Here is a 27,639-nt window from a genome sequence, read left to right as displayed (position 1 = left end):
CTGTGGAGCGGCACGAGCCGTCGCTGTGTTTCATTTCCTTTGGCAAAATTTCGTTCCTCACGTCTAAACCTCTCTCTCCTCTCTCAGATCTCCCATCTACCGCTGAGCCTGGATCCTAAACAAATAAACAAAGCGAAAACCCGCCTGTGCTCTGGAGCACAGCGCCACTGACGAACCTGACAGCCGTGCCACTGTGACTTCACGCGCGAGCAGGCATCGCCATTCCTCCCAGTGCCGCCTGGGAATTGTTCCATCAGCTTCCCTCTGCCAGGAGACTGGCGTCCCCACTGTGCCAGCCGGGCTGGTGTCCTTATCAGCCCTGGCAGCGGGTTCCATTGGTCACCAAGGACCGAGGGTGTTCAGAGGCTCAGGGGGTACTTAGGGACATGGCCACAGCTCCCCTCCACCACTACAATGACAGTCACTTGCTGCAGATTTGATTGAGTCTTTTACATTTTTAAACAGCATTGACAAAGTGGACTACTGGGTCTATTTCAAGATAAGTTCTGTCTGCAGTGGAAGTCAAAGGTGCAAATTACTTAAAGGTAAATTTCACACTGGCACTAGAAAGTGCTTTTCACTCAGTAGTAATAAATGCATAGAAGAGCTGGCCTGGTTTAATAAGTTGAAGCAGGAACCCGCAGAGAGTTTAAGACCAGGTATGACAAAGTGCTGGATAAACTCTAGATTATAGACAGAGTGACAAGCCTTGGGGCTGAACATCTTGTTCTATGCTCTTATGTTTCTCAGGCACACTTCTGCAGCCTCTCTCTTTCTTCCTGGGGATTAACTCTTTTACAGGAGGCCGATGCTCCTCCCAGATAACACATTTCAAGGCAGGTTTTTAACCAGCAGCAGGTCTAATAACATCTCGAAGCCATCTGCGTCAAGGAGTCAGCAGAGAATTATGTGTGTATGCCTGTGTAGAGCTTCATCATTCACTGCACATAGGCACAGTTTGTCTCTACACAGCCTTGGAGAGAGATTTCCATCACCAGTCACCGTTTACAGCCGGTGTGTTTTGTTTTCGTTCCAGCTAAGGTACGGATTTTAACGTTAAATATAAGTAAATCCAGGGTCCATGCATTCTCTGTCCTCACATGTTTTCATATATTGTGTGGTACTGTGCACACATTAATAGAAAGCACTCAATTCTCTAATGGGGACAGACCAGGAGCAGGTTATTATTAGATCATGTGGTTCAGCTGATGGAAAGGTTTTTTTAACCAGCCCCTGGATTCAGTCAAAACCACCAAAGCATTCAAAGCGATCTTCAATTAGATAAATCCTTCCCAGATGAATCAACAGTGACTTTTTCCCGGGTATGATGAGACCATGATACACTTAACGGTAATAAGGAGCCGTTGTAATCTGGGAAGGATCATGTTCTTTTGATTGAAGAGAACTGTTCCTTAAGATGACTAGGTGGTTGTGATTGAATCCAGGGACTAGCGTGGACTGTGGCAGTTTATGAAACAATGGCACTGGGACCTGTCAGGTGCAGTGATGTCTCCTGTGCTGTCTACTGTGGGCTCTGAAAGGAGTTTAAAACACAGGTTAGTCACAATCAATCTCACAGTCCAATGATTAGAGGGCTTTTAAGGCTGTTCTCTAAAAAAATTGTTAGGTCACCTCAAAATGATCACTTGACATACATCTAACTGGACTGATAATTTAAAGTGTTCCAGAAAATGTCAATTTCCATGATTTGAAGTCAAAACCAAGGGACAGTGTTCACTTACATGAATTAAGCACAATGTGAATGGATTTCACAGGTCAGAAATATAAGCACTTGTCACACCCAACCAAACTCTCACCCTAAGTTTCTTTAACTGAAGTGCAATGCACAGGATGTCATTTATGCCTGAAACTCTATTTGTGCCTGACCTCCTGAGACCTGTGTTTTAGACCCTAGGAGGTGTAGCATGGAGGTTGGGGGGTATTATTGTCAGACAATCTCTCCTGCTGCACCACTCTCAGATGCAAAACTGCCTCGTTTGAGTGGTGGTAGATGTCTCACTTTCCAGTTCTTGAGTACTGGTGCCCACCGTGAGCAGTGTGGAGGAATCCCACGATGCACTTCTCCTGGGAGCCCTCACTGCTGCCTGGCAGCGGCCCCGTGCCCAATCACCGCCTGCACATCCTCATTAATGTACGCACTCGACCGAACTTGGAGTCAGGCCAAAACGTGCTGTAGACCGAGCCAATTGGCTGCCACTTTCCCCTCCCTCTCTCCTCCCGCACCCGCCTCTTTCTGATCCCTCTCAGTCACAGCCACAGGTCAGCAACAGCGAGTCCCCTTCAGTTGCTCCTCCGCATTTGATACAATGCTATACCATTACAATGGTGCACGGTCCAATAGGAAAGTGGTGTCCTGTGTGGATTCAGCAGGAGCATTCTGCGGGTCCTGGGGTTTAATTGTGATTAATGCTCCTGAGCACAATGCCCGCGTGATGTATAATTACGGCAGCCTTAGGTGCTGCGGTTGGTCAGGAGATTCAGTACAGAGCTTGAAGCGATTGATTACACTTTCAAATGAAAGACTCAAGCTGCTTTTCTGTCTTCTCCCTGTCTTGGCTTTGGTTGTTTCATAGCCCCTATGAGCTCGAGAGAAAAGACATAACAGCATGTTAATCAGATGGCACTACATTCGCTGTGTTTGTGTGATATGTGGTTTGCAGTCCACACTGTGTTTCTCAAAAGGGATGTTATTTCTTTGCCTCAAAGATGTGCGTGCACGACTCTGCATGCATAAACAGAGGGCACGACTTCCCTCTCGTATTCAAAGCTTACCTGGACTTCCAAGCCTGTATTTTCCTGAGGAGGAGACCATCAGACTTGTGACAGGCTGAGTGCATTTCCATTACGGAGAGGGAGTCATCTCCATCTGCCAGTCGTATGAGTTGAGCAAAACCCTGTAGTGAAGCATTGACTTAAGCAAAAACCGTGAGGCTGGTTGATTGATGTGATGAACTTTTTTTTCCTGACGTTTTTTGGTTGCCTTGCTTTTTGTTAACCTTATAGACTACTACCCTCTGACTCTTCGCAGATCTTTTGGAAAAGGAGCATGGCTTGGAATAATTGCTTTGATGGGCACGGTTTTTGTACGGTGGGAATTGCTGATTTGTTCTGCTGACATGTGCTTGTGCAGACTTGTTGAGCCAAGATGGCATCCTCCTAGGTGGAGGCGGAGCTTCAGGAACAGGAAATAGTCAGCAGGGATGGAGTTGTGTCAAGAGTGGACTGCAGAACCAGCTGCAGTAGCTGATAGATGGACATGGCAGACACGGGACGCAAACGGAGCACGGACAGGAGACACGGGCGGAGATTGTCGGCCAGATAATACGGAGACCGATATACAGGCGGGCGAATTAACAGGGGAGACAGACACAACTGAGGGACAGAGAGGCGGGACAAACAGTCAAGCACGCAGCAGCCACACATAGATCAGACAGAGTGACAGTTAAAGACCAACCAGCAGACAGACAGGGATGGTAGACAGTAGAGACTGACTGCCAGACGTACAGATGGGGGGACGAACGGACAGGCAGACAGACAGACAAACGTGCGATTGGCAGACTGGAAGGGTGGACAGATTGTAGAGAATGAGAGACAAACAGGCAGACCTAGAAAGAAAGAAGGGATTCATAAAAGACTCCAGACAGAGAGCAGAGTAGATCCGCAGGACAGAGAGCTCGTGGAGACAGAACAGACAGAGGCAAGACAGACAGGCACGGGGAGACAGACGGGGAGAGAGATGCAGTGTCAGTGGCACATTTGGGGACCGGGTCACAGCGAGGACAGCCTGGCACCGCACTAGCCCCCTGTTTTATTCTGCAGCCAGGAAAGATGTGCAGAGTGAAGAGCGCTGAGACCGAACGAGCTCGCTCGTGGTAAGAGACTCAAGAATGCCTGTAAGCTAGTCAGTTGCAAAGCTCTGCTTGAAATTTAATAGAGTAAATCTGCGTGTGCGGAGCAGATTTGTAGAGCAGAGAATTGAATGGGACTGGTGCGTGAAAGCCCCAGTCAATTTCCTGTTTTATTCGCGTTTGACTGACGCGCATGCCATTAAGAAAAACCATGGTCTGGTCTTTCTCGCTCTCTGCACCAGCACAGTTTCACATAATGAGAAATGGTACCAGCTCATCTTCAGTGCCATTGTGTTTAGGTCTGTCTTTGCTCCATGGTTTTAAATCACCCTGATTTGAGCTCTTATTATGAAATTAATTATTGATGAATGAATTATGTACTCAGCAACATAACATAGAGAAAAAATTGTATTTTTATAATTATAATCAGTGCTGACACATTGTGATATTTACCAAGAGACTGGTAATGGAGAAGCGATCCAGTGCTATAAATCAAAGGCACTGTATATACTGTTTGAGTTCCCTCGGGTCAGCCCGGGAGCGTGTTATCTGTTTCAGTCTGTCGGTTTTCGATCCCGCTGAATGTTATTGAACAGCCATTGAAGATGCATGGGACGGTAACTCCAGTGTGTGTGACAGACGGCCATTGCATGGCTCCACGGGGGGGGTTGGTTCAGGGGGGCGGGGGGTGAGGGGGGAAGGGGAGGAAGGGGAGGGTGGTGTTTGGAGAGTGCCTCTCAGGGCTGTGTCTGCAGGACAGAGAGGAGTGCTTCTCAGTGCGTGAGTATGAGTGTGCAGCGCTGGTCCTCCTCGTACTGGAGCCTGTCTCTGGATTCCAAAGTGAGATTCCCTTTCTGCCTTCTGCTCAGAGTGGTGCTCTTTGTGAGTGTGTATAGGCGTGTCTGTGTGTGTGTGTTTGTATGTGTGTTTGTGTGGAGGTGAGAGACTGTGTGTTTGTGTGTGCGTGTATGTGTATGTGTGTCTGTGTGAGTGTTTGCATGGAATTCGGAGGTAGTATTTGAGCGTGTGTGTGTGTGTGTGTATATATATATGTAAACACACACATATATATGTGCGCGCGCGCATGTGCATATGTGTGGGTTGGTGCTTTTTGTGTGTGTACATGGGGTCATTTGATAAGTCTGGCTCTTTTGGGATTGACTCGCAAAGTGGAATGATTCCTTCTTATGTAGGCCTATATGTGTGTCTGTGGGTGTGTGTGGGTTGAAGCTTTTGTATGCGTATGCAGGGTCATTTGAGAAGTTTGGCTCATCAGAGACCCTCTCTTAAAGTGAGCTGATTGGTTCTCGTGTATTTGTGTGTGTATGGTGTGTATGTGCACGTGTGTGTGTGTGTGTATGTGTATGTGTGTGTCTGTGTATATGTGTGTGTGTGTGTGTGTGTGATGTTTATGTGTGTGTGCATGCTTGTGTGTGTGTGTGTGTGTGTGTGTGCGCGCAGGGCTCTCTCTCATAAAGAAGAGCCAGCAGCAGCCGCAGCAGCAGCAGTGTGTGCGCGCCGCTCTGTATCTGGATGTTAGCGCTGCCTCCCTCCTCCGCTGGACGCAGTCTGACCGTACGTATGCTCCCTCTCTCCCCGCGCTCCTCGCTCCGCCTGTGTCCCCGCTCTCTGTGCCGCTCGTCCAGGTGGGAATTCTGCGTGCTTTTATCACAATCTGTTTACACGCTTTTGGCAAGCTGACCTCCGACTGGAAGGCTTTCAGGCGGAAAGATTCTGCTTTTCCCCTGTGCGCAGACCATCTCAGTTAAGACAAATTTAATTAAAGGTACAATGATAGTTATGCTCATTAGGGCTTAGGAAGTGTAAATGAATTGCCTGCATAAGTTAGATGTGTCTTTGCCGTGTTTTTTTTATACGGTGGTCCCGTTTGAATTTGACTGTTTATGTTGGATTTGTTGGGCTTTACTGCACATGTTCACGGTGATTGTCATGGTCCGAATGCCGTGTACTTTCTGCTCTGCATAAATGACAGGGAAAATACATTAAGAAGGTGTATTTGCATGTGTATGTGTTAAGAGCTTTCCTGTGGTTTGAATGAATGAGCTGGTGATATTGAATTCCAGTTTGTGTCTGGCACTTGAGCTATGAGGGTTGCTCATGATGAATACACATGACTGCTGGAAATATTTGATTAAGGGAATGGATGTGGCAGAGAAAATTGGCATCAATATCATTTATTTCCCGAAACGTGAAGGGAATAGCACATTTAAAACAGATGCTATGTAAAATGATGCTCTCATTAAACAGCATTTCAGCCCTAGTACATGGTGCCAAGGATGTGAACAGAGGGGGGAACACAACACAAGTTTGTTTGTGGCATAGAAAAAATCCTGGGGAAGATGTTTGTTGAGTAGACTGCTGATTGGTTTAAAGGTTGGTATCGAGTATTGGTGGAGTCCCAGACAGGCTGTGGACTCTTATGTGGCGGAGAGGGTAGTTTTTTTGCACGGCGCATTTATCTTTTTCGACAGTTTTCATTTCAGCTCGCACAGTGAAAAAGAAAAACGTATTAAGGAACAGTATCAAACCCTGCAGTGAAAGTTCAGGTTTCTCGCAATGCGGTCTGTCGACGGACTTGGTTACCCCGCAGAGATGCGAGGAAGAATCTGATAACCCTGTCATAAACCGGCACGGTGACACGGTGAGGCGAGCCGTCCCGTGCGACATTTTTTGCGGGAGTTCCACTAAGTGTGTGACCCTTACCCCTTTTGTTGTAAATGACTGGTGGGAAAGGGACCAGCTGGCAGTGCACAGCCGAATTCGGCAGGGTACAGACTGCACTGCACAGTAACAGCGCTGTTTGTGTAGGTAAAAAGAGTGCAAGTGACTTGTGGATTTAGCAGAAAGCTGTCTATATGCTTAAAGGGTACCTCTGATTCGCAGTTTGCAGATAAAAACGATTTGCTGCTTACCTCCTAATTTGCAGTTTTATTTCCATAAAACCTCAGTAAATATTTTAAATTTAACCCCCTGACAAAGTGCTCAGCTGGAGGTACGAAGCTCACCGCAAATGCATTGGCTTCGGGAGGCAGATTTATAAATGCGTCACTCCGAGCACTTTCACCAGATTATGTTTTCTCTTAGAGCAACTGCGGGTACCTTTTAAATCACAGGACGGTCATCAACCAAATGATTTTGCAAAAGACATTCCAGATGGGACTTTTAAACAAACCACCTGGCCCCGCAGTAGATGTAAATAAGAGCTGCCGCGGTTATCTGTTCAGTGTGGTGCTGGTCCAAATACAATAGCAGCCTCTTTAGATGGTAATCAGAACTGATTTCACTTTCAAATCCGTTCACTCAGTTGTTTATGCTGGTGGGGTATGGAGGTAAGCGCCGAGGGTAAAGTGCAGGATGTCTGTGGCGGCGCTCAGCGCTCTCTGGTAGGGTGCTGGCCCCAGAGCTCAACAGGATTAAATGCGTGACCCTGTTTTGTTAGAATCAAAGAGTGTTTGCCACATCTCCACTGTCATTTATCTGTAAATGACATCGCACCAAATGCTTACTGATTTTAGCTGGCATGTGTTTTCACAGCCTGTTTTTGCAAAGGCCACTGGGAACCATGCGGTGGTTGGAATCATACACCATGTTCCAACCCCAGGTGGATGGAGTCCTTTACTGCATCCCAAACCCATCTGAGAGGATCTTACATGTACTTAATTTTTTTTTTCATGATTCTTAATCCAGGGCAATGGGAACAATTTGCATCCGATACATTTAGCAAATGTTGTGGCACTGTATGTTGTTTTACTGTGACAGTGGAGGTATCTCTTTGAATGGCATGTCAGAAGTGTCCCAGCCCAGCAGTGTCCAAACCCAGGAGGCCCAGAGACCCAGCGGCACAGTGATTGAAGTGATTAGTGTGTTCTCTTTTTGTCTGTCAGTCTTTTTGTTTTGTCAGTAATTTTCCCAAACTTCTCAGATGTACTGCATAGCACAGAAGAAGAGAAATCATCCAGCCGAAAGTGGAACATCCAGTCTTCCAATGTTTACGGATGGGAACAGCGGAATGCTTTAAAAAATCATTATGCTGACGTATGGGCAGCTCTCGCTGCTCTCCACAGGGAAATGAATGTGGGCTGGCCCGGGTTGTGCTCCGACGGTGCCTCTGCACCCCGCGAGTGTTTCCTCCCCCCCGGTCCCCGAGGAAGACGAGAGGCTCCATCTTACACCACACGACACCGGGAGCCGCGAAGTGTGACAGGGTTTCCTGATGGCGCTCCCTGCGGTGTCAGCAACACCTGACGCTCCGATGCGACCTCTCGCTCCTCGAAAGCCCGTCCTGTAACTCGCTCCTGGAACACGGCCAGGTCCAGAGGCAGCCCCCATCTCCCTGTCACACGCTCCGCTCCTGCTAATTTATGCAGGGACTTTGTGCTGCTGTCACTTGCCACGGTGCTTTCGGTGTGGGTGTAGGGGGCTTGGGGGCATTGACTCCAGCAGTCATTTTCTCACGTAGGACACTGTGACCACCATGGCCATTGTCAATGTCATGAAGTAATGCACTGTCCTTAAGTATATCTCTTTTGAGCTGAGTCCTTCACATTACACAGTCGTCTTCCATCTACTTGCCTACTGTCCTAAACATGCCAGTGCTATACATCGCCATAATGGCCCACTGTAACACAGCACCCACACTTTTTGAATGAGCTGTTTGCTGTGAAGAGATGGCTGCTGTTAAGATAGCGTTACGTTTGTGATGTAGCTTTCGGTGTAATGCCACCACTCGTCAGCCTCATTATCTGTTGTGAAGACGGTAAATGTCTTATAAGAGAAAAAGTTGTTGGCACTTGCAATCAGCATTACCTCTTATTGAGACTCAAAGATAAAGAAGAGTTAAAAACCATTAGCTATGTAAGTGTTAAGAACAGTCCGTAACCCAAAGGTTTCTGGTTCAGTTCCCTAGTGGGTCGGTGCTGTTTTTTCCTTGGGCAAGGTACCGTTCTTCAGCAAAATTGCTTCAGCGAATTGCTAGCTGTATAAATGGATAATGTGAAAATTGGAAGCTCTGTAAGTTGCTCTGGTTAAGAAGGTCTGCTAAATGACATGTAATGTAATGTAAAACAGGCCTGGATAAGATTGTCTGCTATGCAACTGCAATGTGCCGTGTGATTACGGAGGTGGCAGAAACGGTACCCTGAAACTCCCATGTAACTTGCGAGGCCTTGAACAGTGAGGCAAACCCTGTGTTACCCTGGATCGCCAGGCGTCCAGTGTGGGGGTGGCTCTCAGCAGTAGTTCTTAGGGAATAGGGCTTACAGTTGAACGGTTGAACATTCAAATTCCATGTGGGTTACCAATGTTGTACGCAAGGTACATAACAGGAATTATCCCAGCATATAGCCAACTATATAATTGGATAGTTATGTAACGAAGGGTAGCTGTACAAGTCCTCCATTATTAGGGCACCTGCTAAGCACATAAGCACATTAATAATGTAATGGTGTGATCTACCGAGGGGTTCATCTCCTGTGCACAGCTGTCTGTTGAGTGAGGAAAATGGGTTAGTGATGTACATGAATCCCCCCACCCCCCCACCACCACCACCCACTTGTGTGGTGGTTACCGCTGCATCCAAGGGGACTGGAGGCTTTTAATGGAGCTATTCAGAGGGTAATAATAGGCTATGTTGCCATGGGCAGTGGAGCTCATTAAGATAGACTGGTCCTGGGTGAGTAGATGTTCCTCCAGGAACGCGGTTCTCTGTGACGCCGTCGTAGTTCAGGCAGGGTGTGGAGCTGGCACGCCCTGCCATAACGGGGCCACCTCTGGTCAAATTGGCTGTTCAGAGGTGACATCCAGAATCATATCCCTGCCCGCTGTTACATAGAAGCCGGGAATTAAGTAACTGCAGTGCATCCAAATGACTGGTGTAAGAGAATGTGTATAGTGATCAAAAACCTGGGGGCAGAATCATTCCTGTGGTATTACAGCTTTCATAAACTGGCTGTAGTTAATAACACTGAGTGGGAAAGCAATTAGCATAGTGACAATAATTTTGCTGAGCATAATTGCCATGAGTCATGGTATTATTTTTATTTCATTTAATAAACAGTTGTACATAAATATTGTTCATTCAAATACATTTTTTCTGTGTTTAAAGATTTTACCTCAGGACGTTTGGAGATCAAATAAGAAAGGAAACAAAATGTTGTTTGAAGCATAAATGTCCATTTTATCCCTTTGTAGCAAATTCTCCTTTTAAGAATGAGCCGCTTGGAAGAGTGAAATCATAGTGGACACATGTGATTCTTATAAGTGCAGTGCATTGTGTTAAAAGCAAGATTGGATGGAAATATAAATACATAAGTAGCCTTAATGGTTGCCTGTTTGGAAAAGGCCTAGATGTAAAACAGGAAGAGAAGAATTTTCCTTCTTGTCTACCTTTCAAAGAAAGAGAATTGAGAATTTTATCACCCTGTCAGTAATGCTCTTATTACATATTTATTGGCTGCTTGGAATGATGCAGTGGGGAGTGCTCTAATGGCAGACCAAACTGCCTATATGCCTACTGCCTTTGTGGTTAGCAAGATTTTTTTTAATTGAAAGGGGAATTATGCCATTAAGCACCCTGTTACTTCCTGCTTACCTCACTTACCACAAGAAGCTACAGGCACACCTACACACACTTTCCCTGGTGAGCTTTTGAGAGGAAACATCCCATATTACCTGTCGAGATACAGGGTATGGTTTATTTGTGTGTAGTCTTACACCACTGTGATCCACAGATGCTTCAGTATGCATGATTATCCCACAAGAAATAGGAAAACATTGATACTTTGTACATAATAAAGAGTATACTATATACATGTATGACATGTGAAGGGTAAAAGGCTAAACAAATATGTGATGTGATACAGTAATATAGTATAGTTGTAATTCTGCAACCATAGGGCAACTGACTGTCCCATCCTGACAGGGTCGCTCCTCTCACACACAATCCCTGTCTGTACTGGTTCCTTACTGGTGGAATGAATCCCCCACAGGGGTCAGGACAGCAAAATCACTAGCCATCTTCCAATGCAGACTCTTAAGACTATCTCGGTTCCACCTTAATCCCTGCCCCCTAACACCTGCTACCTCTAGTACTTGCTGTTTATTTTATTTGTATTGTTGGGATGTATTTTGGATTCTGTGCTCTAGTGACTGATGCATGGCAGTGATATGATGCTTGGCTTCCATTGCCTGATCGCTTAAGTTAACCTGTGGCAGGGCTTGAACAGTGTTATGCTCACACTCACTGGTCTGGGAGTGTTATTAGCATGGTTTGACCATGCTGTTCGTTTAACTTGAACGGATACACTTCTGTTGTATTGTTCTGGAAGTCGCTCTGGAAGAGTGTCTGCTAAATGAACGTAATGTAGTGTAATGTAACTCATTTGTGGGGTTGATTACTGGATCACATGCTTTTCTCCTGTTTTGATACAATGGCAGCAGTGAGGCCGAAAAGACCTCTCAAGGACAGCCCGTGGGGGATAAAGGACAGCTCATGGGGGATAAAGGACAGCTCGTGGGGGACACCCCTGCTGTTGGTGTTCATCCTGACAGCTGAAGTGCCACTGACACCAGTGCTGGTCCAGGTTGGCTTAAGGGGTTTGTTCTAGTTGGTGTCAGGGCAGACATGTCACTGCCAAAGGCAGGCATAGCCACACCACCATATATCCAAGTCTCTCTTGAGACACCCACAGGTTACAAAATAATATCTCTAAAATGGATGCCATGTGATGAACCCCCTAAAATAACTATGGATGCAGTCTGCTCACGCCAGGTCTTTGTTAATTGGGCCGCGTGGTCAGGCATGGTGACGGCAGAGCGGGATGACTCAGCGCGCCGGGCCGCTCGTGTGCATCGTAGCTTGACGGCGGCATGCTGTTGCTTGCACGTTAAAGCGCATTCATCGCAGTGAGGTCTCATATACACATCGCAATAACGAATGCGCGGTTGCCTCGGCACGAGGCCCTCCCCGATACAAAGCTCGGCCGCGTAAAACCGCTCGGCCGTCGGAATGACAGTGACTCATTCAGGCGAAATTCTTTTAATAGCGCCTAAATCGTGATTGGCCTTTGCAGTGCATTCCGCCCTTAATTAATCATGAAAGCGAGATGATGTATGAGAGCTCTCTTTTGTTTCCAGGCTACATAAAAATAAATGCCAGATTTTTATGCTCCTATGGATTTGGGATTTAGTGTTTTATTGAGAAGTGAGCCATGGTAGATTATTAAAGACCAGGCCAAATACAGGCATGATTATGATGAAATTACTGCTGTGCTCAAAAGAAAAGGGGGTGCATTGCCAGCTTGTTTGTCTGTTACAGCACAGCTTGTTTGTTATGGTACAGCTTGATTGCCTGTTACAGAAGGTGTGCTAGTAGGTTTCACTTGTTACATCATGTTATGTTTTCCTACATCACATTATGCACTTGGTTGGCAGACGGTCTCTTCCAGAGAGACTTATGTAACTCAAATATTTGCATACTATCCACTTGCACAACGGCACATTTACTGATGGAATTCAATTTGCGTACCTTGCTCATGCGTACAATAGCAGTGACCCACATGGGAATCAAGCCTCTTTTTGGATGTAAGCCCAGCTCCTTAGCCATGGTGCCACGCCGCCTCCAGTCAGTTTGTTATGGCTGAAAACCAAATGCATTAATGCGGGGAGTCCTGTGGGGTCGTCACTGATCAGGTTTTTTGCATCACTGCCCTTTATGTCTGATCATGGCATGAACCATGTAATCGTGTTATCCTCCTTCTTTGGCCAGGTAGCAGGGCACTCTCCAATGGTTAATGGACGCAGAGAGAGGATGGAGCATCTCAGTCAGATCTGACACTGTCCTCCGCACCCGGGAGACACAGCAGGCAGAACCACCCAGGAATAGCCCCCAAGTGTAACTGCCCTGAAACACCCCCCCCCCCCCCCCCACTCTACCTCTATCACCACTCTCTGGTTCCTATATTTCTCTCCTTCCCCCTATCTTTCTTTATATTCTCTCTCTCTTCTCCCTGCCTCCCTGTTTCCCTCTCTCCATCTCCTCCCTCTTTCGCTCTCCCCCCCTCTCTCTCTTGCCCCAAGGGAGTACCTCTCCTCTCCCAGCTTGCTGTAATAGATGAAATCAGTCCTCATTAGCACCTGCAGATTTTGTGACAGTTTCTAATCTTTTCTGATGAGACGTCCTCAGTGCGGCACATCATCGCTGTACAGGACTTTCTTTCATCACTGTGCGTCTTTCTTCTGCCAAGCCTCACAGTGATGTCTGTGCCCACGGTGTAAAGTCATTGGCCCGTGAAAACCACTTCTGACAAGAACATTATCTTAAAATGCAAATTTGCGCATACTGTAGCATTGCTCTTTTTTTCCTGTTCTGGTAAATTTCAGTGTTTGACCTCTGTAAAATTGATTTTGGTATGGCCCATGTCAGGTCTGGCACCTCTGTCCATAATTAGAACAAACTTGCAGGAACAGCATAAACCGTGGACTGCGCGGTTCTTCCAGGTTGGTGTTCAGGACCGCCTTGGTGTTGTTGACCGCCGAGGAGGAGAGCCCCCCGAGGCGGAGAGCCAGGGCTGTGCGGCGTGGCCCTCCCTCTTCCCGCGAGCATCGGCGCTAATAAACACCGGCTTGATGGCGGAACCTCGCCATCTGCTCTCCTCTGCTCACCACTCGGGCCGAGGAGATCAGTGACAAGTGTGAAAACGCACAACGCGAACGCTAGCGGGAGTGCCAGGGATTATTACAGCGAGGAAAAACAAACACTGTCAGCCGCGCTGCTAATTACGGCACGGCGCATGCAAGCAAAGCCTGCTACGGCCATGAAGGAGGCTGCCGTTTTTAATGCCGCGTTAATGGTCAGGACCGAAGAAGGAGAGCGAGGGCCCAAATCGCGTTCAGTTTTTCCCTCCTTTTGGTGCAGAGCAGCTACATGGAGGGCGCTTGTATAAATGTGCCGATTACGTCCGCGGAAGGCAAAGTTAGGCCAAACCTGCCTCATTAGCTGGAAGGTAGGCTCGTCCCATCTGGCTGTCACATTATAAATTCTGCATGTCTCAAGAGGTCAGCAGTTCCCACGGTTTGGGGAATTTTGTCAGCCGGGCTAACTTTGCGGTGGCGCCCGGGAAATGGGCGGTAATGAGGCCTTACAGTATCTGCTTCCCCTTGCTGGGCTGCACAGGTGGGAGGCTTGGACTGGGAGTGGGGGCGCCTTTATGACTAATAGAGCAATGCAGACAGCGGGGACGGTTATTTCGGTGCTGGGGATCCGTAGGAGGGCAGCCACCGAAAGCGTGACTCACCATCATCAGCGACTCCCCTTCATTATCTTCACTTGTAAACGGAGCACCAGAGATCGATGAAGACCGATACTGTGACTCACACAGTGTATGATCTTTCATATAGTCGTTCATGTTTAAGAACATTTCTCCCCATGTTTCTCTGATCTTCGCAAGAGCGGTGCTAAATCATTAATGTGTTGGGCTGAGGGGTGAGAGACCGTGATCAAGGTGTGAATCGGGATATTGCGTTTCGTCTCCTCCATTAGCTAAGTGCTTGCTTCTGTTAGTTCTTTGTTGCTGTGATACTGGTGCTATTTAATAACAGCATAGTAAGTTGTTTTTGATCCAGCTGGCATTGCTGAGAGGGTTACCTAACATGTTGAAAAGCTGATTTTACCAACCGCCATCTTGTTTTCCATTCCTCTTCTTTCTTCATTTCCAGCCCTCCAGTCCCCGCTTTAGCGCTTCGCCTGGCTGGCTCTCCAAGCGCAGCGCTCCTACAGAAATAGATCCTGAATAGGCCTGTCAGAGCTGGGGGAGATGCTGTGTGGGCAGAAAGAAGGTGGATTAGTGCTTCCTCCCGCTTGGAACTCTGGGAAGGCACTGAACTCCATGTCCCCATACCACTGAAACACCCCCATATTCTACAGTGTGTAATTTCGCACAGGCACACAGAGCCAAGTCTGAATTCAGCTGAGCCGTAGTAGCGTATGGCATCAGAGCATTGTGGCTTCTTTCATTTCAGATATGTCCTTTGTCATAGTACGCCGTTGATTACTGCTTGGAGATGGGAGAAGATCTCAGTGAAAGCCAGAGGGGGCTTATGGCCGACTTCACTCTGATCCTGTGTGACTAAAAGAAAGCATGGGAATATGTGACGTGGTTCCTCTCTCCCACTTTCTCCCTTTCTGAAGTGAAAAGACAAATAATGAGCATGTTACCTGTGTGTACTTACAGAGATGGAGAGGAGACAAAATGATGCACCCGATGTATAATTGCAGCCAGGGCTGTGTCTCACTCTATCTCTGTGAAGGCAAAGTGTCTTCTCTTTCTTAAAACCGTTGCCACTTAGGTTTTAACTCTACAATACTGGGGTGTAGTGTACTACACAGGTGCAGAATTGATGTATGTTTCACATCCACCAAAAGTAGCAAATCTAATGTAGAGTGCAACAATCATGCGTAAGCTCCATCTGTGCCATAAAAGGGTACTACTGTATGCTACTGTATGCCTATTAGCAGGTACCAGTCAGTATAATGCAGATAAAGACAATGCATTTGGTGCATAGGGGAAACCAAATGTTCATCCAAAATTGTTCTCCTGGCTGTCTGTATATTCTGATTGTAGACGGTTTTCTGGACATTATAAAAGCGATTGACTGAAGATGTGATTGCCATAACACTATATATGAAAAAATAACCAGTATTGCACTTTGCACAGCATCAGCACAATACTAGCACAGTGTTTGATCATTTCCCACTGAGAATGGTGCTGAACCACTGGTCTGTTTATTGATTGGTTTAGTGATACTGAAAGGACTGATTAAACTGAGGTTGAAAAATGGAAAAATTGACAAAAGGCAGACAGGATCAAACACAGCAAACTGTGCAGAATGCGAGAAGGAGGCTACACCTCATTATTACTTTACAATATTGTCATTTACAGGATGCTCTTATCCATAGCGACTTACAAAGTGCATCTACTAAAATGGCATGAGAAGTTGCACATACAGGACACCAGAAGCCACATATTAAGTGTCAGTACTAAAAACAGTGCTGAGAAGTGTGTGCCTAGATCAGCATGTAAGTACCATTTACAACACATAAGGACTATACCACACCACATACAGTGCTAACACATACCCTAAAGTAAACCTCCATATTTTTAATTACATACAACCCTGAAGTACACTTCCGTATACATATAATTACACATATGGTGAACAAAAGGTCATGCTTGGTTCTGGGAGCTGAGGTGTAGCCTGAGGAGGTGGGTCTTTTTAGTCTGCAGCAGATGATGGCCAGTGTCTCTAGTGTTCTGTCCACAGGATGGTAGGGCCAGGATGGTACCGAGGACGCAACCGGGGAAGGACCTGTCACTCATAAATCAGGGGTTACTATGCAGGGAACATATTACTTTGGAGCACTTGGCTTGTACTTTACTCCTCACATTACGCTTAATGTGGAATTAGTATCGATGGTGTAAGGAGTTCCCAAGGGGTAAAATTGAGCCTGCTCGGTCCACTCTGCTTCTGGCCTTTGAAAATCTTGTGTTGTAAATAATCCTCTCTATGCCTCATATGAAGACGTTGTTCCTCTGGCTGGCTTCTGTTATTGTATTTGATGCCAGAGGTGTCAGTGCAGGACCGTGCCAAAGCTATCACTCGCAATTCATTGTGTGTAACAAAAAGAGACATCCATCCCAGGGCCTCATCCTGTGAGACAGTGGCCAAAGAGAACCTTCCTGATGTAAACATGTCACGCACAGATCAATGACCTTGCATGCAAAGTGTGCTGTGCTGCTTACCTGCCCTTGTCTCTATGATCCAACTGATCATGTGCCATGCCTATATTCTCAGTGCTGTTCCAGCATCTTTGTTGTTCATAGTGTAGATATGGGTGGGCAATTAAGGGAAGTCAGCAGCAGAGACTCTAAGGATGAACGTGTAGGCTCCCTTAAATGAATACTGCGGATGGATTGTGCAGATCAGCTTCTCTAACATTTCAGCCTGCTATTGATAGGCCACCTATATATTTGCAGCGACACATTGCTATGACTCTTAAAAGTGTCTTAAGGTGTACTGGTATACTGTAGATCTTCCATCCATACAGTTTCCTATGTCTTTTCTGGCTTCTGTTCCAGTTTTATAGCTGAGAACAGTATGTCCAGACAAACTCAATGACTGTTAAAGCAAAGCAGAAGAAAATAGTGTGAAGATTAACACTTCCAAGCCTTACTCCATTTTAACAACATTACACTTACCTTAGGGACGAATGTGTAACAACACATTTTTTTTCATAGCAACCGTAAATGTTCAAAAAGAGTTGTGAAGTTTGTGTTCTTATACAGGCTGTCTGAGTAACCATTGCCTTGACCCTAACTGCAACCTCAGCTTTACCTTTCATTATAATTTAAACCCTTACCCTTTTTTCCAGTCTGAATCTAACCACAAATCAGTTCTAACCACAAACAATCCAAACCCTTAATGTAATTAAAGCAGTTACACAGCACTCAATTGCACATAGTACTTATATACTATGCGCGTTCGCATGTGTGTGTGTGTTTTAACGTATGTGTGTTTGCGTTGTGGGGGTGAATGTGTTTTTGTGTGTATGTGCTTTCTCGGGTATGTGTATGCGTGTGTGCAGACATGTTTGTAGGGGTGTGTCCATGTGTTTGTGTTGCAGGAGTGTGCACATGCGTGTGTGCATTGCGGGGGAGTGTGGCGAGGGCGGTCACTGCATGATGGAGGAGGCTGGGATTGAGTTGCATTATCCCGCAGTTGGAGGGAAATGCGCGGTGATGGGGGATGATGGAACGAAATGAAGTAGGGAATAAATAAACGATAAGCTCCATAAATTATGCAGTAAAAATGAGAAAAAGCTCTGCAGAAAGTTGGCTGGCTGCAGGACTCCCTCGTGACTGATCCAACGCCTGCAGATGAAAGCTGCCACTCTGCCTGTCCTTCATGGAGGCACACTCGATGGTGACGTGCTTAAAGTGTGCAAAATTCCAGTGGCCAGGGTAAACAAGGAAGGAACTCTACACCGAAATATCTCGCTGAAAAAAATGGATGGTTCTAATCAAGTTTGTGTTTTTAACAAACAAATCATATTATTAACAAACAAATCTTATTGTTAATTGATTACTACGTTTTTATAAATACGTGTGCTTAAAGATGATTCTGTTTTCCTGGTCATTAGGGCTCACATTTTTGCTGGATGTTTTGGCTTCTTATTTTGTATAGTTCGTGTAGTAATATATCACTGCAAAGCACCAATGTTTTTAGGCCATCAGGATTTTTACTTAATCAGACTTGAATGGCATTGCATAAGCAAATACTGAACTCTAATCTATCGAACACTTGGCTGTATCATTATTATATTGATTCTAGATCGCTTTGCCAAATGAAATGTGGGTCTGGATGGTGACAAGGGGCTGAAGGAATGCTTGACTGAATTACAGCACCTGTCAAGATCTGACGGAGTGGTGCTTTTTCCTGTTTCTTCACTTTTTCCACTTTAAAGTTTGTGAAAGTTTAAATATATTGATCAATGGATGTACCCGCAGGACAAAAACAACTTTAAGTTAAATAAATGCATTTGAGCTGCACTGGTTTTGCTGCGTGTAGGAGCTAGGTAAGTCCAAGCCATCTTGCTTTAGAAATGGCATTCTGTTTTCTGTTTTGTCCAACTCATGAACTTGTGCTTCAGTACACTGTTGAGAGTGGTGGGAGAATCTTATAAAAGAACAGCAATTTGTTTATTCTTTTGGGTATTTTAACATCAGTGTAAACTTGGTCAAGTATGCACTAAACAACAAACGAGAATGCCCTTACAGAGACGTCTAAAACATCCAGTCACAATATTATCCATTTCAAAGTAACGACTGTGCCCACTTATCTTGTTTACTATCTTCATTTTTAATAGAAATAAGAAATATGTTTTAAGGTCCTGGTCTTAATGCATCTGGTGAAAGGGTTTTAATCTTCTAGATATTTGGAGGGAAATTCGATTTTCTAGACAAACACAGGTAGTGTAGAAGGTAATGTTCTGATGCAAAGTGGAGAATGATTGGACAAGAAGGAGGTGTGGCTTTCAACTGGGAAATAATGCTGTGCAGCCACACTGCCTGAATGACTTATAATGAGTAATATGATTAACAAGGCAGGTAGTTAAACCCACCAGAGCCAGCTGTTCAGTTCTTTTTTTCCAACTGGTGATCTCTTTGACACTGTTTGACAATCACAGATGATTGTGTCTTGTGTGAAAGGAGAGGGGCCACTCGCTGTACATTAATGTTTCCATGGTCTGCTTCAAAGCCTCAACAATTACAAAGCTTAAAAAGTTTAAAAAAAGAGAAAAGATATGAACCAAAATAATGAGTTAATATCTATCATAATGACTGACAGTAAATAGGCCAAATAAAAAGTTTTGTTGTCTTTTCTGAGTTTGCCATTTTCTACAATATTTTGAAATTTTCTGCATCCATGCGGTGAATTATTGGTTGCTAAGCAATGACTTCATTATGATGATTTTTATGATGGGTTTTGGTTAGCTAACTTGTGCATCAAATTAACCTACCTTTTGCATATATAACATTAATGCATGTAACGTTAAGTGAAACAGTGGTTTCACCCACTCTGCAGTCATGTCCCATTTAACACTGAAAACTGAGTTGAGACGTTTTTAAATGTGTTCATATCTTGAGGTTTCATTTTTAGATATTTACTATTAGCGAACTAGCTAATTTACATGTATATTATTAACAGACTAGTTTACTTGGCTGAATCACGGGTATAGAAGTTAATGTTAGCGTTCATATGTGATGTAGACTAACATACTACAGTTCATATTGCATGCTTTCAGTCACATTCGTTAGTGGTGCGTGGGTTCACTTGACTAGAAAGTTAGTACTAGCTACCTAGACAAATGTCAGAGTATCGTTCAGAAACCGGAGTTAAATAGTTATCTATTTACACTCTGGAATAAATGGATATCTAACGTTATCAAGTTGCATAGGCTAGGTGGCAATGAAGGACGCAAATGTTAATATTAATTAGTCTAAGGTTACTCTGTATCACTTACATTATGTCACACATCATCCCCTCTCATACGCAAGATAGGCAGAAACTAACAAACCCTAATCTAGGGTCATAGATAACTACGTGCTTGGAGGCTCGTGGAATTGATATGCATGAGTTTACCAGCTTTCAATTATAATGGCATCATCAGGTGTGGGTGGTTGTGCAGGTTAAGACTGAAATTAAATCTCTGAGGCACCGAAAGACAACTACTCAGGAGCTGACTGGATTGCAGAAAGATCTAAAAAGGAATACACTGGGATACACTGAAGGTGAGCATCTGTGCCAGCATCTCTCTGCACACAGAAGCAAACGCTCAAGGCAGAAATTACCCGTGAGCACTGATCTAGGACCGGATTCCCGGTCAAGCTGCAGTTGTAACCTTATGGATCAGCATTTACTGACAATTCAGCCCTGGACTTGCTAGCAAAACACCCTCCGAGATGGCTGCTGGGATTTTACTGCAGATGAGCGCGTGCCAAGCGTTTTAGTTTGAGTCCGAGTTCATTCAAACGGTCATCCGTTTTGGATGCGTCTCGCAAGGTGACAGGAAATCGAATACAGCACACGAGTGGCTTGCATGCGATGTCTGCTTTAAATAAATGACCCCAGCATGCGAACGCTCCTTGGATTCACTTAAGTAGCTAAGTTTCAGCGTGAAGTCATTTGGAGAAAAGTGTCCGCAAAGGCATGCTAAATGCGCTTGTCAGGAGGTAGCTCATAATGAGCCTACCTTCCATCCAGCCGGGACGTGCAGATCGTTTCCAGAGCGAATTACAGTTTGCGCTTTCAGAGACTAATGGTTTATGTAAAATATCAAACGCCGGAGGGATGTAACTTTTTTTTTCCTCGCGCAAACGATAACACAGACGTTTTGGATTACTTGGCACCGTAGGCTACGCATATATTTTAAAGCGTTTGGTTCTGCAAAGTGGTATGTTAGTGTCACTTTGGAGACAGAGCAGATGTACTACCTGAATTTCACATCTGGAAGTCCCTGGCTTCTCTCTCAGCCTGTCTGTGTTGTTTAGAGGAGAGGCCGTTAGAGGGCAGCTGGTGTGGAAAGAAGTGTCAGTGACTCAGGGAATCAGTGTTTGTAGCTGAAGACTTTGGTGTCTCATACCCAGAGCCTCTTGTGCCCCTTTTCCACTGTGGAGCTGGAACAAGTGCCTAGATTCAGGACGGTTGTCAATTAGCTTTTGTTTGTGCTGACCCATGTTTGCTCAGCCTGGTAGCATTACTAGAGCTGTCCTACTTACAAGCAAGCTGTGAGTCGCATCTGCCAAGTTGCTATGCAGCTTCCGTCTACGTCGGTGCTTAACATTTATTTGGTACTTTGACATTAAACTTCAGTTTAACGTAGAAGAATCTGCAAGGATTATAGAATAATTAGATAAAAATTTGCACTTTCACATTTGCACTTTCGATGACTGTCACTGATCTAGACAGGATTACAGGAGGCCATTGAGTACAGTACTAAGGATGATAGTTTGTGGTGCGCAGTGGCACCAACATCCATCATTGTGTGTTTGTGTGTGCGTGTCTCTGTGTTTGTGTATCTGTAGCAGTTCTGATGATCTGTCTGTGACTCTCACCATGACCTAAGGCAATTCTTGAATGTTGGAGTGTGAAATGGAAGATTCTATGCCGATGGTGTGGACTGTTATATCAGATATTTTGCAATACTCTCCTCAAGACCCCAGGGGACTAGAACTCCATCATCATTTCTAATTTATAAAGAGCAATTCTTTTCAGACCAACTACTCATCTTACTGTGCACAGACACTAATAGCAAAACAATTACACTGGATCTGGAACATCCCTAAAGAGCTGAGATGAAAGTGTCTCTCCAGTCCTTTGGGGAGGGGATTTTGGAGATCAAGAAATAGCTCTTAGAAGAACTCTCAAAAGAGCTCTTGATGAAAACCAGCATGGGAGTTTCAGTTCTGTGGATGGAGCAGCTAATTAGCCTCCTCAGAGCAGAGTTTCAAGAGTGACAGCAGCAAATGCAAATGCACTGGATTGTGGAGACAAATGTAGAAACAAGATCAAAATCTAGCAGCAAGATTCACAGCCGTATCTGTGAGGTCCATGTAAGGGGGAAATTACTGAACTGAAGCCTGTAAAAGTACCTGGCTGGTGGGCCATAGTGAATGACGTAGGAGTGACTCTAATGAATTCTGCTGTAGGATGACGTAAGGTCTTTTGAACAGAATTTTGACAGTTACAGTACTGGTCATAATGACACTTTCTGGGAGCCTGCATCTCAGCCGCCCTGAAACAGCACCCTGACACCTTATTGCTGCTGTGGACCTAATGCAATGATTGGGTCTTGTTCAGTTTTGGACAAAGTATTCTCTGTTCACAGCGTAGAGCTACATTACGCAGTCACTAGAAGAACACGCTAACTGATCTCTCGAATTCTATGTTTTCTGGAAGTTAACTGATCCTAAGTACAGGTGCATCTATTATTTATGTCTGATTACGGTACGCTGGTGTGTTCTAGCTGCAGGTATCGGATTCCTGCGCCGGCATGATGTCAGAGTGTGTGCGTGCGCAGTGTGTTTGTGTGTACTCACACAAAGACAGATGGGGAAGACAAGTGCAGGGCAGCAGGGGTAAGGGACTCCATGAATGAAAGGGCGGGGTGTACTCGTTCCTGTGGGTGTTACTGGGGACGAGCTGACAGCATTACGGGTTTCCTTTGGTGTCAGTCGACATAAAGGTCGTAGGTTTGTTTGCCTTATGCTGTCTCCCACTGTTACAGTAAATGCCTCTGTCTGAATAAATGACCCAGCATGGGCTCAGTCAGACCAAGGTTGTCGTCTATTGACAGAACGAGTGGGCAGATTCATGGATTTTCCTTCACATAATAGCATGGCTGTGACCTGGGCGAAAAGACAGGAAATCATGACGTGGGAAACAGTGGGTCTGTTTTGCACAACACCAACAAAAAAATAATAATAATGGTGGTCCTCTGTGCCCCCGGCTTTATTCTCACTGAACTCCAGATATTAAAAAGAAACTAACCCCAAGCTAAGAGGGAGGTAGGCGAAGAGTTTCCTCGCTGACTCACTCGGAAGGCGGAGATGAAATGCCTTTTTTGAAAAGTGCAAAAGTTAAATGTGGATTATTATTCGCCATTCGCCATATTTTTTTTCTAATTGGATGGAAAGCTGGGCCCTTGCTGAAAGCACAAATTGAGAGAAAGAGCCTGCTGTTAGTCTGTCGTCGTCCTCCTCGGCTCAGTGGACCTCATTCTTTCTGTATCGATCCGTCCGTACTGGTTCTTTGTTGAGGCATCCATGGCATGATAGGCATCCACAAAGAATTGAGCCTCTTTGTCTAAAAACTACATAAGAACAGTTGATCATGCAGTATTTCACACTTCACTGATAAACATGATTCAGGCTTTTGTTACCATTGTGATGAATCTGAAATTATAGACCATGTCCTGTGTGCATTGCCATTTGCTATGCAATTGAAATGCAGGAACTTCATGCACGATTATGGAAATTGAATAGAAGTGCCTTCTCAGTGGCCTTACTTTTAAGGCATATAAAAGATACTGGAGAGGTTTATAAACTTGTTCTTTCATTTCTGTATTCAACGGGAGTAATGGCTTACATTTAAAATTCCTAACTACCCCAACCTGCACTCTAGTTCATAGGTGGCATTAATGTACAGGTACGTTGGATTGTATTCCAGCAATAAACACCATAAAATAACAAGAGACTTCAGTACAGGATTGTGCAGACAGAGTGTTTCATTTCATTTTTCCAGATGCTCTTCTCATGGAAGTTTGTAGGATCGTGCTGTCCTGGAATGTCTAAGTATAAGGAGGATGGAAGCACCTCTCTGGGTTAAAACAATATCACATTCCCATCCCTGCATTGTGGTATGAGATTAAGTATGTGTTATTAATACCATGAAAGAAATACTGGAAGATGAACTACAGGAATTCTGGGTATCTAATCTTCATTAAATTGTCTCCAAGGTGTTCTGTCCCTGATGAATGAGGATACAGCCAATTTTCCTGTGTGTGTGACCGATTTCTGACATGCAGCCAATCTATCACCCACCTTTTTGCTTGACTCTACCCACTGGTTTGTACCTATATATGAAAATTGCTTCATGTGGCACACTTTAATTTTGTCAAGCGACATCTCCATCTGTGTACACGAACATCGAACATATGCCTTTCAGTTTCTATCACAAATGTGCAATTTGTGAGAAATCAGTGCTGCCAATGTGTGAAACTTCGGTCTGATCTCGGGCATCGAGCTCCACTGTAATCCTGCACTGCTGCCTCATTCTTGGCACGTGCTGACAGGCTCGAGCAGCAGACTGCCGCAGCAGAGAACTTCCACTGAGTTGAGCTTTGTGTGTTTGCGTGTGTATTTGCGTGTGTGTGTGTGTCCATGTATGCATGCATTTGGTTCATAATTCCGTGCGTGTGTCTGTATCTCTGTATGTTTGTGCATATGCGTCCACGTGTGGGGTAGTGTGCCCGTGCGTCTATGTGTGTGTGTATGTGTGACTGTGTATGCATCTGCACGTGTATTTTTGTTCTTATTTGTGTCAGTCTGTGTCCTTTTCTGTATGTCTTTGGGTGCATGTTCCTGCATGTGTGTCAGTCTGTGTATGTGTGTGTTGTGCAGAGAGAACATGGCTCTTCCTCAGTGCCTTCTCTCCCTTGGCAGAGTTGCGTGCTCTGGTCTCTTATCTTAGTACATTTTGTAATCCCCCTGACTCCAGGTCAGAGAGTTGCCAACAGAAATCTTACCTCTAGATCATTTCCTTTGGTTAAGGTGTCCACTCAGGTTTATCTGATCAAGAAATGAGGTCGTAAGATAATTAACCTTCTGTCTGTGTGCTGTAACCATGGAGTGTGATAATTAGTGAATGGAGACCTAATGTGTAGACGGAGGCCTTTTCAGCATCCACGCTCTCGTTATTCTGGGGTTGCCGTGACATCATGGGACGGAGCAGGCACAGTGAGCTGATGATCAGAGATTTGCAGAACAGCTTTTCTGATCTTTCGCTGATGCTCTGTTCTTCTGAAGCCTCAGGGTAGCTTTACGCCGCTGTCAGTCAAACGGCCCGGCCCACCCCTTCCTGCCTCAAGCCTCAGATCGCCCTCAGGGTTTCCCTCTCGTAAACGCACAGAGCACAAAGCAAAGTTTGATTTCTGGATTCCTTATATAGGCCAGACCCTGTGTCTGCAAAATCCCCACAGAGAGACACAGAAAACTCCCTTCCCTGTTCCTGTCTGCAGGCACTTTTAAAATGTAAATATGACAGCAGCTATTTATGGCGTCTCAAAGTGTTGTGAGGCTTGCAGAAAGGAAAAGACACCACAGGGTGGTTATCTAAAAGAGTTCTTCTGAACATTTTTACTATGAGATGGTCTCAGTGGCAGCTATCTCTGGTAAAGCATCCAGTGTAATGCAGCGCTGTAGCAGACTCCCAGACTGAAGACCTAATGATCAGTGAAGCAAAGGTTATTTATTTTACTTTGACCCCTTAAATTACTGTACTAAGCTGAGCTGGTGCATGGTCATAATTTCTCTAATTGAACATGTTCTAATTCACAGAATCGTGTCATCTATAAAACAGATTGATCCCTCCCCAGAGATCTTGAAACAACAGTCAGTGTCACAGAGGGCTTGTAATGTGATTATTCCTGTGAAAGAAAACCATCATCCCTCATTTTCTGTTCCAGACTAAGGACTGAAGTGTGATTGCTTAAATCTCACTGCATGCAGGTTTCTTTTCTTGCCTCAGATTTTATACCGACTGACCTTTCCTACCCTGCAGGGCATCAACATAGTTGGACCAAGTAATGCAGAGCCTTCACCTGCCAGTCCAGGAATGTACCAGCTGGATATTGTACTAAAGAAGGGGCATAACTTGGCCATAAGGGATAGAGGAGGTAAGTGCTGACTGGGTTACTGTTTCTACTGTTTCTCATTTTTGAAAAATGTGTTTTATGTTTCAAGGTGCTTAAACAGTTGTGGCTGTAAATAACTAAAGCACAAAGCATAATACACAAATAACCATGTGCAGACAGTTGCAACCAAATAAAGCTGCTGCCTCTGGTAGGACTTTGTCATCTTTTTTAAGATGCCAAAGGCATGTTTAAATGGTTATACTGTGGTAGTATTTAGTTAGAATCAATTTTTGTATTAGTTTTACTTCTTTTCTTTGGTAGCTTCCTTATCTATAAGTTTCAGTTATTTTGGCTGGATTTATTTTCTTGACTCTAATTGTTGAAGTGCTGACTTACAGTATGTAAGCCGTGGTTTTTAATGGTATTACTGGTTATTTTGTTAATGGCTTTCAAAATGTGCTGACGGAGCGAAGTCTTTTCTGGAATTAGCACCTGGGAGAAGTTCAATGAAGAAAAATTGAATGTGTTTTTTATGCTAATGACTCAAGGACATTGGATAATTCTTCCCTGGATACATGGTGTGGTGTGTTTGTGTTATCCTACAATACACTTTTCTATAATTCAGCATCCAGACTTTTTTGGATTGGATATTTTAGTTTTCTGTCACATTGTAAAGCATCAGGGTTGCTTGGTGAACCCCATACCTCACCTCCATTTCAATTTAAATGATCATTTAATGGCATACAATTCTGTGTTTATTGTTACTTTTCATTGCCAAGTAAAATCTTTCTGATATTGATTACTGCTGTGCTAATTTTGTATTCATTTGCTGTAGGGCTGTGTCCAAGATTATGTTACCGTCAGTGAAGTTATATCTCTCTTTTCCTAAACCCTTCACAGAAAATCATTATTATTGTCTTTTTCAAGTTTACTGCCCAACGCCACTGTCTGACAGCGCTGTTGTGTTAGAGCAAGGATTTATGTATCTGTTGTTCTGTGGGAAATGGCCACATCCGATTGTATGCATATATGAATTATTTTAATGGACATTTTATTTATATTGCTCCGACACTGCACCCACATTACTGGTGGAAAGTTTGGTCACCAGTTTTCTCTGACAAATGACTCTGAATGGCTTTTGAATGATGTAGCTCTGTGAGAAGCAGCTCTTGTCCAGACTCACAGGAGTAGCTTGACTGGTTTGGAATCGCCTGTGGTTTTTTCATTAAGGGCGGTGAACTGAGGACTGATCTGTTATTGCACATAATAATTTGAGGTGCTCACAGAAGATCTTCAAATTCTAAAGGCATGGGACAGAATTGGAATCAGTAATGGACAGGTTATGCTAGTTACCTGTACTCAGCAGTATAATATCTGAACACTGTTTCAGAGACAAAAAGGAAGGGATGGTTTAGTGAGCTTTGATAGGTACATTATGCCCGATCAGCCTGCTTTTCCTATTACCAGAATCATGTAGGCCTGTTTGAGGCATTTTCAGCACTACCGCACAAGTTATTTTATTTTAAAAGCTATTCCAGTTTAGTGAGTGAAATACCCTCTCAGATCCTCTACTTCTTAAGCTTGGGTCACTGTGTTGGGTCTTGTGTGTTGTCAGACCTCTCAGATATATTCTGAGGATGGCAAGCCTGGTTCAGTTACCCAGTCAGGAGATTCCCCTCGGAAACTGGCTTTCTTCCGAGGAGTTCCCTCTATCCACAGGAAATAACCTTGAATAAATCACCGCAGTGCCTTGCCTAAGCATAAAAACCTCCATTCTGTCAT

General features: G+C 44.7%; 1 protein-coding gene across 10 annotated transcripts in view; it reads left to right on the top strand.

Moving 5' to 3' along the window:
- mctp1a (multiple C2 domains, transmembrane 1a) overlaps positions 1-27,639 on the top strand; it is a 154,593-nt gene that overhangs the window by 24,245 nt on the left and 102,709 nt on the right. For 7 of the 10 annotated variants that reach the window (XM_036527391.1, XM_036527387.1, XM_036527386.1 and 4 more), the window contains exon 2: positions 25,785-25,899. In XM_036527391.1, the coding sequence (XP_036383284.1) occupies positions 25,785-25,899 (115 nt within the window). Of the gene's footprint in view, positions 1-4,647; positions 4,710-5,369; positions 5,445-5,611; positions 5,656-25,784; positions 25,900-27,639 lie in introns of those variants that run through there. The other 3 variants (XM_036527392.1, XM_036527393.1, XM_036527394.1) reach the window with 3 other exon arrangements.

Source organism: Megalops cyprinoides, chromosome 4 (genome assembly GCF_013368585.1).
Source record: "Megalops cyprinoides isolate fMegCyp1 chromosome 4, fMegCyp1.pri, whole genome shotgun sequence".
NCBI classification, from domain to species: Eukaryota; Metazoa; Chordata; class Actinopteri; order Elopiformes; family Megalopidae; genus Megalops; species Megalops cyprinoides.
The sequence above is the reverse complement of the archived record's forward strand: the minus strand, read 5'-3'. Positions and strand labels throughout refer to the sequence as shown.